A 13,860-nucleotide genomic window follows, 5' to 3' on the forward strand; every position below is an offset into this window, starting at 1 on the left:
GTATATTAATAAGTGGGCCCGGCATGGCCAGATGAGTTAAGGCGTGTGACTCGTAATCTGAGAGTCGCCGGTTCGCATCCCCGTCGCACCACACATGCTAGGTTTTTTCAGCCGTGGGGGAGTTATAATGTGACGGTCAATCCCACTAAAAAGAGTAGCCCAAGAGTTGGTGGTGGGAGGTGATGACTAGCTGCATTCCCTCTAGGAATAGCAGTATACCTGCGGATCCATTGTGTAGCTTTGTAGTTAATTCAAAACAACCAAATTTGTTGGACTGAAAACAGAACACTTAAGCTGAAGAAATAATAAACCACTTTTTATGTTATGATAAACAACATATAATACAGCAACTACTACATACACCTTTGAAAACGCATTAAATAAATAATTTACCTAATTATAGAAAATATCTGTAGCTTTCAATTGTACATGGACTTTATGTACAACTTATTCACTTTGTAGAATTATTCTATTTATTGTTTGTCCGTTTTGTTTCGAATTTCGCGCAAAGCTACTGGTGGGCTATCTGCGATAGCCGTCCCTAATCTAGCAGTGTAAGACTAGAGGGAAGGCAGCTAGTCATCACCACCCACCGCCAATTCTTGGGCTACTCTTTTACCAACGAATAGTAGGATTGACCGTCACCACATTATAACGCCCCCACAGCTGAAAGGGCGAGCATGTTTGGTGTGACGGAGGTTCGAACCAGCGACCCTTGGATTACGAGTCGAGGCCTTGACTACCTGGCCACGCAGGGCCCTTGTTTGTTCGTATCACTAACTTTAGAAAAGTGTATATGATTATTTATATACATTATGGTTATTTATTTATATTAACTAGTGTTAAATTGCAATAGCAATTGTGGAATGCCGAAATTGCTAGACATTTGACCTAGACCTTTTACCTAAAGACAACCTCATTGTATATTTTATTACCAAGAAACAACTGTTTGAGGCCTGACAATTTTTCGAGACTGGATACTTTTGAAGTGAACTAACCTTTTGAGAATAGATAACCTTTAGTGACCAAGCAGTTGTATAATTAACGACTGTTCAGTAACTAATATTATTTCATTATTATTATTTAGTTACTACGTTACATCAGAAACAAGTACTAATTTATGTTTTACCGAATCTTAATAATTTTGTATATCTAATCATCGTGAGTAATAACAATCTTTATTAGAAATAATATTAACATCAAAGGCAAACTTACCTAAATGTCAAAGGTCATGTCCTCTGGCGAAAGAACAACCTTTCAATCAGAAATAGTTTAGGTTACTAATATAAAATGTTTCGGCAGTTTTTTTTAGTATTGAATGCAAGACCCTCTTAGGCTTAATCAATGAAAATATATAAAAAGTAACAAAAAGACCTCTTCATAAGTATCAGAATTATTTATTTTAAAACTTTACAGTCACGTAAAGGCCTCGTCTTTTGGTATGATCATCTAGCTTTTGTTTTGTTTTGGCTAGAGAGCTTTCACCTAAATAAAAATAAATTCAAGTAACCACTTTTGTTGGGGATTATGAAAGTTTAATCATACTATGTACTTCAGTTCCAAACTACATGAGGCTTTGTTTTTCATAATCACACTAAGTACTCTAGTTCTTAACTTCATGAGATTTTTGCTTTCGTCAAGTGATACACAGAGTCACAAACATAAACGATATATTCATCTTATATTAATATCAGTCATCCATTTTATTATTTTATTTGCTATCGAAATATCCATACTGAAATGTAATAATTCAAAAATATTGATTAAATATTATTAACGAAGGGTTGTCAATTAAACGGCTTTCTGGATTTCAAAGGATTATAATTTTTAATTAAAGAGTTAGTCAATAAAGCTTCACCCAATAAAGGTCGCCATCTTGGGATCAAGAATTCAAACAAGTGTTTTTCCTACCATTATTATGTATTATCTGCATAATGTATATTTATATCATCAACTCCAAAGTGACTTTACACGATTATCTATATAGATTTTTTAAACTGCGGAGTTAATGTTTGTGATTTTTTTTTCTAGAACAAGTAACTATATTAGTATTTGGTATTTCAGATCAGATACTTCAACGTTTACGTATAGCTATCTCTTGTTCAAAATTGTTAGTTAGAGGAAAGGCAGTTTGTAAATAGCATCTTCCTCTTACCAGACTGCTCTTAAATAAATACTGGTGTCAGTTGTATAATGTTCACACAAGTGAATACCACTGGCGATAAATCGCGGGCTTGAATTCGGACCTTGCGCTCCACAGACCGGTACACTAAGCACTAGATCACGGTCATCTTATTAATTATATTGAATCTCTTTATTCAGTTTGCGGGAATATTCAGATTGCATTTGAAAGTATACACAGCCCTATCCTTATTCCCACCATAAAGAAGTTAAGTGTTTTAATAAGCTATTGTTTGGTTTATTTCAGCCAGAGATCTGCGAAGTGGAAGTATGTGAGTCATTTAAAAAAGGAAAACTGGAGAGATCCTTACTTCGATCAGCTTGCTTGCAGGTGGAAGAACTACTTGAATGAAATAGTCAGTGAAAGAAATCTGATGAGATAAGACAACTGGAACCAACTACACCCTGTACCAGTAGGTCTATAGTGTGTGTGCCTTCAGAGCAACTGGCGGTGAAAAAAGGCATTTTGTACGTAGTTGTGACTGTATGTTGTCATAGCACGTGATCGATAATTAAATATATAGTACCATGACGTAGTCTGTTTTTTTTTGCTTAATTTTATGTGAATAATTAAATAATACTTGCTGTTGACGTTTCAAGACAGTGTTGCACATAAATGGATTTATATGTTACTTTTAAATTCAGTTCTATTCACTAAGTTACCGAACGCACTATTGAATTTTTGTGTCACACACACATACATATATATCATTGTTTTTCTTGTCGACAAATGAGAACCGATCATTGCCATTAATAAAATAGTTAGCGAAAACCTGATATAAACAAAATGTTGGATTTTTTGCAGATAAAACGTTTTTAAAACGTCATTAATGAATCCCTTTATTCAAAGTGCGTACTTAAGATTGTGGGTAGTGTACATATCTATTTATAAGATTGCATTCTTCATGTATGTGAGTCAAAGTAAATCAATAAATTGGGATATGTAAAAAAAAAAGAGAACTATTTGTCTTCAATGAATTTTAATGAAAAATAAGTCCATTAATTCGCAGCTTTTTGCATTCTACAGCTGTGTAAATGTTATTATATAAACAAAAATTCTACAGATAAATACATACCTTTATTAAATATGTACGTATAACAGCTATATCAACAAAATGAACGCACATTGGGTTTCAAGTATATAGTTTGCATCATTAACATTTTCTCCTACAAAATTTATTATTTTAACGTTATTCTTTATTATAATGTTATTAAAATTTAGGCTTAACACTTGTGACTGTTTGTTTTTGAATTTCGATATCCGTCCCTAATTTAGCAGTGTAAGACTAGAGAGAAAGCATCTAGTAATCACGACTCACCGCCGACTCTTAGGCTACTCTTTAACCAACGAAAAGTAGGATTGATCGACACATTATAACGCCCCCACAGCTGAAAGGTACGACCGTGATTCGAACCCGCAACTGTCGGATTGGGAGTTAAGTGCCTTAATCACCTGGCCATGCTGGGCCTGCTTTTAACTCATAAATAGACGTGTTTACTCTAGTAATATCAGATAGTGCCTTTCTTCACAAATTATACGTAAGTTTGTCTTCATGTTACAAGGTTTATATGTACTTATATGCTAACGTCTGTTTTCACAGAATACACATACGCGTTTCCTGTAACATTATCAGACATGTATTCCTCATTTTGGTACAGCGCCCACCCCTTCTCTGCCAAATAAATCCCTTATCTTAGAGAAACATAAGTAACACATGCCAACTTCGTGAGTATAACGCTTTCACTTAACTTGAAAATGATTGATCATTTTCTCTACCTAATTATTCAAAATACGTACATGATTATAATATTATTAACTTTATAAAATTCTAATTTTAAAACACTTATTTTTATTGCAGTGATTTTAAAGATCTTACATTTTTGTATATTTTTTGTGTTAATATGAAAATGAAAGATAAATGTGATTTTCGTTTTTGCCTTTGGAAGGTACACAGATATGAAGGGTGTATTTCACTTCGGGCTGTTTGTACCTGTGAAATGTGTTTATTCATGCTTTTGTAAGGGAAAAATTCCTTCAGAAACTATATAAACGTGTTGGGGGTTATTTCTTTCAAGACATTATAGTTATCTGTGTGATGTATATTTCTCACCAGGATTACATATACACTGCTGGCCAAAATCTTAAGGCCAATGAACATAAAGAAAAATATGCATTTTGCGTTGTTAGACTCAACCACTTATTTGAGTAGAGCTTCGAAAGATGAAAATAAGAAAAGGGAAAATAAAAGTAAAAACCTTTTTTAGCATTTATTGTGGAAAATGTGAACACTATGAAATTGGCCTAAATACTAACTTGTCAAGAGTTTAAGACCATACCCAAAAAAAGTCCTAAACAGGGTAGGAAATACCCAACAAGAGGTCTCAGTAGTGAGTTGCACGACCGTCATTGCGAATAACTGCAAACATTCGCTTTGGCATGGTCGATATAAGCGTTTGCAGAAGGCTGGCTGGAATGTTATTCTAAATAGTGAAGATGGCTTCAAGAAGATCATGCACTGTTTGGAATTGACGTCCATTCCTATAGACGTCCCTTGCCATCCACCCTCAAACATTTTCAATGGGGTTCAGTTAGGGCGAATACGCTGGATGGTCCAAAAGAATCACGTTATTCGCTATGAAAAGTCCTTAGTCCTGCGGGCATTGTGGATTGCAGCGTTGTTCTGCTGAAAGATCTATTAATTTCCACACAAGCGAGGACTTTCAGTGAATAAGGATGCTCTCTCCAACATGCCAATGTAGCCAGCTGCTGTTTGACGCCCCTGTACGCCTGAAGCTCCATTGTTCCATGGAAGGAGGAAGCACCCCAGATCATGATGTATGTAACCTCCTTCACTGTGTCGTGTAGAAAATGTCTTCGGTGGGATATTCTTATCATGCCAGTAACGTTGGAAGCCATCTGGACCATCCAGGTAATTATTTTCTCATCAGAGAACAAAACATTCTTCCACTTTTCTACGTCCCATGTTTGGTGCTTCTCAGCAAAGTTTAACAGAGCTGTTTCGTGGTGTGAAAGGAAGAGTGGCCTTTGAAAACGTTTATGGTTTTTAAAATCTTTCTCTCGTGGATGTTGTCTTATTGTTCTTGAGCTGCATTTTGCGTCCGTAAGGGCCTTAATTTGTTTCGACGATCGGCTGGTGTCTTGCCGGACAACCCGTCGCACCCTCATGATCAACGCCGGCGAAGTGTTCTCGGGCCTACAACTTGAAATTCTCGTTCCGTATCCATCAGGGTCTTTTAAGAAATTTGCAACAGCAGCTTTACTACGTCCAATCTCATCAGTGATGGCACGTTGAGAAAAACCTTGCTTTTGCAGCTCGACAATTCTGCCACGATCAAACTCTGTCAAGTTTTTAGCCTTTGCCATATTTTTACCCAATGTAACACAGGAGATGTCAGTGGGATATGTTGACAACGCTAATGCTTGAACACAAATAACTAAATTTCGTTACGGGTTTACCGATTAACGCTTTGTTTCAGTATGGTCTTAAACTTTTGACCAGCTAGTATTCAGACTAAGTTAATAGTGTTCACATTTTCCCTATTAAATGCTAAAAAAGGTTTTTATTTTTATTTTCCCTTTTCTTATTTTCATCTTTCGAAGCTCTACTCAAATAAGTGGTTGAGTCTAACAACGCAAAATGCATATTTTCTCTTTATGTTCATTAGCTTTAAGATTTTGGCCAGCAGAGTATTTGTACCTGTTAGGCTTACTCTCGTTTCGAACTACATATATTTGTGAGGTTTATTAAATATTCAATCTATGCAAATATCAGTGTAAGGTTAATTTCTATTGAGGTTATATGTCTGTGTGAGGTTAATTTCTCGTCATTCAAATGTCAGTATGAGCTTTCTTTCCTCAACTGTATAGATATGGAGGTTTACTCTCTCTTATAGTCATTGAGTGAGGCTAATCTAATTCTAAACATATATTTCTGTGTGGTTTTCTTTGTTTAAAATCTACCGAGTGTATACAGTGGTGTGAATTCTATTTCTTTTAGGGATTATACATCGGAACGAAATTTTATTCAGTTTGGAACCATATATCTTTTGGGTCCTATTTTCTTCTGGATATATATATATATATATGGGTGATTTATACTTCACTGGATTGATATATATCTGTTTATGTCAGGTATGTATCTGACTGAAGTATATACAGTTAATTACATTATATAACGCTGCAGATTCAACACGTTACGCCACGGACGTCATGCTCAGCATTTATACATTTGGTTCACAAGCTCTTCCGAACCATTCGATGAGAAAAGTCGACACTAATATTTATATAATGAGATTTTCAGAAGATAAAGAGCCAAAGGGCAAATATTTTCTAGAAGCGACCGCTAAATCTTTATAAATGCGAACATAAAAAAAGATATTGTATACAAAACATACCATTATTATATATGCACGTATAACGCCTATTTCTACAAAACTACGTACTTTTGGCTTTAACTCGTTCATTTTGCCTACTTAATACTTTTTTTTTAGAAGTTAAGACTCATTTTGTCGCGTAATATTATCAAAATTTAGGCTTTACTCCCGTTTTCTTTTTCATTGAAAATAAAAATAAAACATATACAGTAAAGTAGTAAGAACATCAAGAGTATACTAGTCCATCTAATGACAACCAAAACAACCCAGAGCAACGACTTCGTCATTCAAATAAAAGCTATGGTTACGAATGAGGACCTTTTGTCAATGATTTCCAATTCTCTTCCATGCTAGTATTGGATTTCGACTTTTAAACAATGAATCGTACAGTGTATAACTAGTAAGAATTAGCTGCGCCACTGTGAAAAAGGAAAACAGTCGGGATAAAAAAAAGAAATCTAATTTTATTTATCCAGTTGATTTCCTCCTTGCTTTTTGATGAGGTGCTTTCAACTTCAAAATCTTCTTTCATTGTTAAATTTCGATTCCTAACGAACTGATGAATCGCACTTCTGACACCACTTTGTTATCACTTGCACGTCATCTTCCCTTTTATTGTCTGTCAACTTTATTTAGTCTTTTTTAGTTTTGTTAAGCTCCTGTTTTTTATACTTTTTCTTAAGTTCTCGCCTTTTTCTTAAACCTTGCATCTGTTTCTCGTGTATCAGAGTATAACGTTTCATAACCAAAGCGAGATTGTATTCTTCATACCGGTTGAGCTATAATCAGATGCAACCGCTAATTCCAACAATAATCCCCCATAATTCCTCACAGATTGACTACAGAATAGATGATTTCTTTCTCACACTTTTTCGACTTCAGTCTCTGTTACCTTACACCTAACTTCATAACATGATCCAGAAAGCCACTGTATTGAAACAATGCACATTTCATAACACCCTTAAGAATATATTAAACAAGGATCTAAAGTTTGCAAAACTCCAACCATAATTAAAATCAACAGTTGTTTTTCTAGGAAAGGTGGCTAAAGAAATTAGGATTACAGAAATCCTATTTGACTACACCTGTCAGGTTTTTGTAACTTCAGTGGAACTTCTTTCATGTTTTTGGTTTGTGAGAAGATATATAAAAGAGTTTGTAATAAGACTTTTATAATGTATGGTCTGAGACTGACCTCGCAGAAGCTTATTACATTGGAAATTGTGGCGTCTGGTGTTAGCGCATAATCATGACCATCAGACTGAATACATTCGACGATTGAAGAATTTCCAAGAACAACATAGAAATGAAACATCATTCTCATAGATGTAATTAGCTTTCAGTACATTTACATGAAGTTTATTGACCGATTATTTATTCCTTAATATGCAAACATGATAAACCAAATACAAAGGTAATGACATGTTGTAATAAGCTTGAATGCATACCTTAAGAATACTAGAGTAAATGCATATAAACTGCTTCTCCATGCATTAGTAAAGTAATGTTTCAACACTGATGAAAAATTAGCTGTTGATTCTGTGTAGTGAATAGGATTGGAAGGTAAATGACGTTGGTATTGTTTGAGGTAACTCTTGTTTTTTAGTATTCAGCGTAAATATCCTACTTAAACAGTCTTAAGACAAACCGTCGAAAAACTTTGCTTTTCATAGTTTCTTTTTAACTTAGAAAACCCTTTTCCATTTTATCTTTTCTTCCTAGTTTGAAAGTCGTTTCCTATATAAATGTATGTGGATTTTATTCTTTAGAAAGTGCTCTTGTAGGACTATTACTGAGTGTAGTTGTATCTTAACATATACATTTTTCCATTAGTGTATATGGGATTTTTAGTATATCAGGAGACAAAATATTTGAGTTCGTTTCTGGGATCGCATATGTCTAATCCATTGTACAAGGTTGTTTGTATGTGAAATGGCAAGTGATGTTTCGTATCATACAAAATACACATGTTTTATTTACCGTGCTTTTCCGTTACAATATTTGTTAAAAGCATATAATACTTCTAAGTACAGTTTCTGTCAGAAAGACTTATGTAACTTTCTAGTATATTCTATGTTATACAGATGTATGGTACTTTTAGTTCAGTCTTCGCTAGAAACACACTTAGCAGATAATACAAAGTACTTCTTTGACGTCTTTATGTATAAGACGTACTTTTTTACTTAAAAGAATTTATGTTGTGAGAACGTGCTATTCTGATTACAATATAGGACTTAATGTCCGATTATTTAGTTAAACAATGTTCGAGCCACATTGTGATCTATTTACTGTAATTATTTAATTATAGATATGTCATTTCCGCATAAGACTTTTAGGTACTTTTTTATGAAACCTTCAACTTAAAGTTTACAACGTTGTGTAAACATTATAGAAATAGTCAATAGGATGGGAGTACTCGCACACAAACACACACGCACGTATATATTTAGGCCTTTTAAAATTACTGTGTTGTCTGTATAACGCTTTCGTTGCTTCATCTGTGTATTATAACATATACTACCTGACACCAATTTTCATAGACCAGAGGAACACTACTTAGTTACGTTTTACCAAAGCCTTCACACTGCATTTTTAACCATGCACTATTAATGATCAGTATGAGAAAGTGTTAAACAAATAGGAGAATCTGAAAACACATGTTTACCTCTGATCACAGAGTTTACCTCAATTACTCCCTTAAGACTCTATCGTATCTGTCAGTCCTCATCGAGAGAGAACCATTCTTTACTAGGTCCTTGCAGTGTAAAGACCATGCACTCCACCATAGTGGTACTGCCCTTTTTATTGGGGTATTCCCATTTTCATGATGATCCGGCAAACACAAACGAAACTGGAGATTGCCTAAAATGTGTCTAAAGTGCCAGCCATGGGTCTACAGGAGCTATATAGTCACTAATGAGATTATTGGTCACCAAAATATCGCAGGTGCCCCATTTGAAATAAGCAACTAGTGTTAATGAGATCTGTGGACACAAGCATGGACAATATATATATATATACATAGGAAAGGGTAAAGCCGAAGATAAATGTCAGTCCTTACTTGAAGACCTTGGCGGACAGTCAGCTATCATTATTAACCACAAGTTATTCTTACATCACATATAGCGAAGCGTTTGTTGAATATTCAACATTCTGTATAAGACTGGATGACCATTGAAACTTCCTGCAAGTAGTACAGGAATGGGTCTGAAAGCGATAAAATAAGCAAATAGTAAATGCCACCAACATAATGTTTGTAAGCGACTCACTAGCTGTACTAAGTAGAATTCAAAGTGGTTAGTCTCCAGATGAATGACGTGGCAGAAAGCCTAAAAACGTGCATGGTAAGAGCACCACCTAGATGTGTATATGCTAAACAATACAGGTATAAAATTAAAAGAAAAAGCTAACAATCTCAAATATCCATCATAAATATACTGGCAGGATATCGACTTCGTAACTTGAACTACTTAGGGCATAAACAAATATGGAAGGTCTACATCAATGTTAAGAGGAAATGAGACTGTTTGAAATCAAAGCACCTTAAGGTGTAGCTTAGAACACGAAAGTGTTGGAAATCAGTGGGATGCTGCACAACTGGAAGGTAGTGGCAACATCAGTAAACGAACCATACTCTACCACTTGTTAGGTAGCTGTCCTTCACGTCAAAGCTCAACATGAATAAAACGAAACACATTTCGCTGTGATTAAAATATAATTGTTATTTTCGATAAAGTAAAGGAAAGGTGTATCTTTAACGCTATTATATTTATTCAGTTTAGTAATCGAATGGTAATTTAGTTTAGTATTTTTGCTTTTTTGGAACTAAGAACAAAGCTACACAATGACCTACCCGTGCTTTGTCCACCACGGGAATCGAAACCCAGTTTCTAGTGGTACGAGTCCACAGACATACCGCTATGCCCGTTTAGTAAGGCGGACCTATTTCTCAAATATTATCAGACCTAAAATTATTATAAATAATTGAAAACAACGTTTGCTATTTATACAGTTTAAAACTCTTGAAGCCGTGGGACTTCCACTTTAAAATGACACCCTACCTGAACAAGTTTCGACAAACTCTACACAGTTTCTTGTTAATTTCAATAAGTCCATGACTTCAGCTGCTAGAATTCTGTTTTGTTTTAATTTATTCTTAAAACATCTGATCGCGTCTTCTGCTGGAGTTTTAGCAAAAAACGGTATTACGTCATATGATACAAGTAGTTCTTCTGTTTTTCTAATTTCATTTTGTAAAACAGATAAAAGGGACTGTGTGTGTGTTTTCTAATTACAAAGTCACCTCACATCGGTCTATCTACTGAGCCCACCGAGGGAAATCGAACCCCTGATTTTAGCGTTGTAAGTCCGTAGACTTGCCGCTGTACTAGCGGGGGGCAATAAGGAAACAAACCTTAATACTTAACGCAAGTGATTACAATAAGGGAGTAGAAAACGGTGAAATAAAGTACATAGAAAAGTTTAAAAATAACCCAATAAACAAATATCATGACAAAGTAAAATCTAGTGTTTAAAATAGTATAATTGTAACTTCTTAAGAGAAAAAAAATTCAGTACTGAGTGAACTCGTTGCACCAAGGTTTTATATAATACCAAAAATACATAAACAATAACAGTTTTGGACTACTAATATTAAGTATAGGCACATCATGTAAGTAAGAGTAAAGGTAGTTCATTGTGTAGTTTTAACAACGAACAAATAAACACTCTCAATGTAAGGTTTTTCATTTTGTAACGTAAGGATTTTTACTTCCCAAAAGTAAGTTTAGGAGTATTTCAAACCTTTTAAAGTAGAAGCGAAACAAGCGGTGATGATGCCTGTGATCAAACACATCCTAAGCCTGTCAGGCTTAGCATTCTTTACCTGTCAGATTCTTGAGAGAATGGGTAATCTGCGTTATGATGTTACACACTTGATTCTACCACCGTCTGCTGACTGGTTAAAGCGAATACGTGTCTCCAGATTTTGGAAACATGTTTCTTTTTATCGATCACGTAGTTTATTTTCTTCCTTCACATGATTAATGAGCTTGCTGAGGTAGCATTACAAACAGTTTTCAAAATAATTATTTATTGTATAATATTGATATAAAAACGATAAAAATATGGAAAAAATAATACAAGCATGCTTTGTTCGTAGTCGACACAAGACTTCAGTAGACTTTATTGAATTTTGAGTTAAAATGTATATACATTGCGTCCTTAGTAGATGCGCAATATATTAGTGATTTTATACATTACAACTGAAATATTTATTTGGACATGAGTGATATACAGAAATAACACACATTTATTAAAGGTTCTGGCGAATCAATGATATTCTACACGTGACGGGCGAGCTATCAGAAATGTTACGTGATGAGTTGCAGTGTTCCTGAACGATTACAAAATGGTTATTGGAACATTTAACACGATGATTTTAATTCGACATATTTAAAAAATAGAGAAAATATGGTTTAATAATATGTGTTTTTCGAAATTTTATTTCTAATCAGTGTCGATACGCAGAGAGTAGTTGAGTGAATAGTCAATGATCAGAACCGTTTATAAAACCTTTGTTTCTTACCAAATATATATAAAAAAATGTTTAGAGAGATTTTATTAGTCACTGACCAATAGCATAACACTGATAAAATTTTGGTTACTAAGTACAATTTCAAAGTAACTAATTCTTTAGAATAGCGTTGTTATTCATTGAACAGTATCAGCGATTTATTTGTTCAAACTGAAGCACAAAGTTGTATAATATGCTCTCTGCCCTTTGTGAACCGCGTGTATCGAATCACGGTTTATAGTGTTTTAAGTCCTCAAAGCTGGGCTAAGCCACCAGGAGATAATGTCATGACATGGAAAGTTTTTGAATATAAATTCTCGGTCGTTGACATATATTGTCAAGGTATCAAGTATTTGACTTTTTAAATATTTTTTTATTATTTAGAGTTTTGGTTTGTTTATTTGTTTGTTTTGAACTTCGCGTAAAGCTACACGAGGGCTATCTGCGCTAGCCATCCCTAATTTAGCAATGTGAGACTAGAGGGAAGTCATTACCACCCAACTTTTGGGCTACTCTTTAAACCAACGAATAATGGAATTGACCGTAACATGATAACGCCTCCACGGCTGAAAGGGCGAGCAAGTTTGATGTGACGTGGATTCGAACCCGCAAAAATCAGATTACGAGCCAGGTGTCTTAACCATCATTTATAGTTAAGTTAGTTACGATGAATGAAGTAATTACCTATTTTAAGTACATTTTGAAAACCATAACTTAAAATATTCTGAACGATGTGTAGATGTTTCAATGTTTCTTTTATGTTAAATAATGTTATCAGTAACCGATCTGGTCTTTGAAGTGACCTAATTTTAAGATTCATTCTGGTTTACGGAGGTGTGTGATTCGTGAACAGTAGTACATTTGTCTAAACTTGTGGAGTGTATTTATGTGTTTAATAACTTTTCATAGATGTTTATTGTTAATATATGTGACTAATATAAATGTCTTATAAGACATAAATAAAGTTGTAGAGTTTATCTTTATTCTTATGTTTACTGAAAGTTTCAAATCGAAATCGCATCTAATAAAAATTATATAACTATGTCAAATTTTATTTGACTTCGAATAAGTAAATATTTTAACAAAGTTAACATGTCGGTCGTTTCAGTGAACCATTTACTAATATTTCTCTCCATTTATTATTTTTTGTCAGTAATATAACATTTCATATACTGTACAGAGCATGTTCTGAAAATTGTAGTTCGTTATGCATCCAGAGAGCAGAGAAAAATATTATTAACAACTTTGTAAACATGTAGAGAGAGTCGAGGGATCGATCCCTTTCACCAAACGTGATCGCCATTTTAGCCGTGGAGGCATTATAATGGGACGATCAATCATACTTTTCTTTTGTAACGAGTAGCCTAAGTGTTGGCAGTAAATGGTTTTGACTACCTGCTTTCTTTCTAATCCATCACTTCATAATTGAAGATGGCTAGAGACGGTAATCCGCAAATAGTTTAGAACGACATTTAACAAAAAAACAACAACAATTTTACACATTCTTATATTTTTAGGCTTCGAACACACCACTTAAACACCTATATATATTAAAAACTTCATTATTATTATTGAAGATAGATTAACCAAGATAGGCAGTTTTCTGTTACTCTTTACATAAGAGAGGTTAAGCCAAATTTTCCGAAGGTCATGTTTATCTCCATCCTAGAATAACTTCTTCTTCTTCACGAACCAACTTTGGGAATATT

The 13,860-nt window shown here is 34.3% G+C and overlaps 1 protein-coding gene and 1 long non-coding RNA gene across 2 annotated transcripts in view; one reads left to right on the plus strand and one right to left on the minus strand.

Moving 5' to 3' along the window:
- LOC143251640 (uncharacterized) overlaps positions 1 to 3,115 on the plus strand; it is a 35,811-nt gene extending 32,696 nt beyond the window's left edge. Inside the window, exon 3 of the mRNA XM_076502906.1 lies at positions 2,429 to 3,115. Within this exon, the coding sequence (XP_076359021.1) occupies positions 2,429 to 2,533 (105 nt within the window). The 3' untranslated portion in view covers positions 2,534 to 3,115. The remainder of the gene's footprint in view (positions 1 to 2,428) is intronic.
- Positions 1 to 13,860, minus strand: part of LOC143251651 (uncharacterized) — a 104,948-nt gene that overhangs the window by 13,559 nt on the left and 77,529 nt on the right. The window contains exon 2 of the long non-coding RNA XR_013028634.1: positions 1,216 to 1,254. This is a non-coding gene — a long non-coding RNA (uncharacterized LOC143251651). The remainder of the gene's footprint in view (positions 1 to 1,215; positions 1,255 to 13,860) is intronic.

This window comes from Tachypleus tridentatus, chromosome 1, assembly GCF_004210375.1.
Source record: "Tachypleus tridentatus isolate NWPU-2018 chromosome 1, ASM421037v1, whole genome shotgun sequence".
Lineage (NCBI taxonomy): Eukaryota > Metazoa > Arthropoda > Merostomata > Xiphosura > Limulidae > Tachypleus > Tachypleus tridentatus.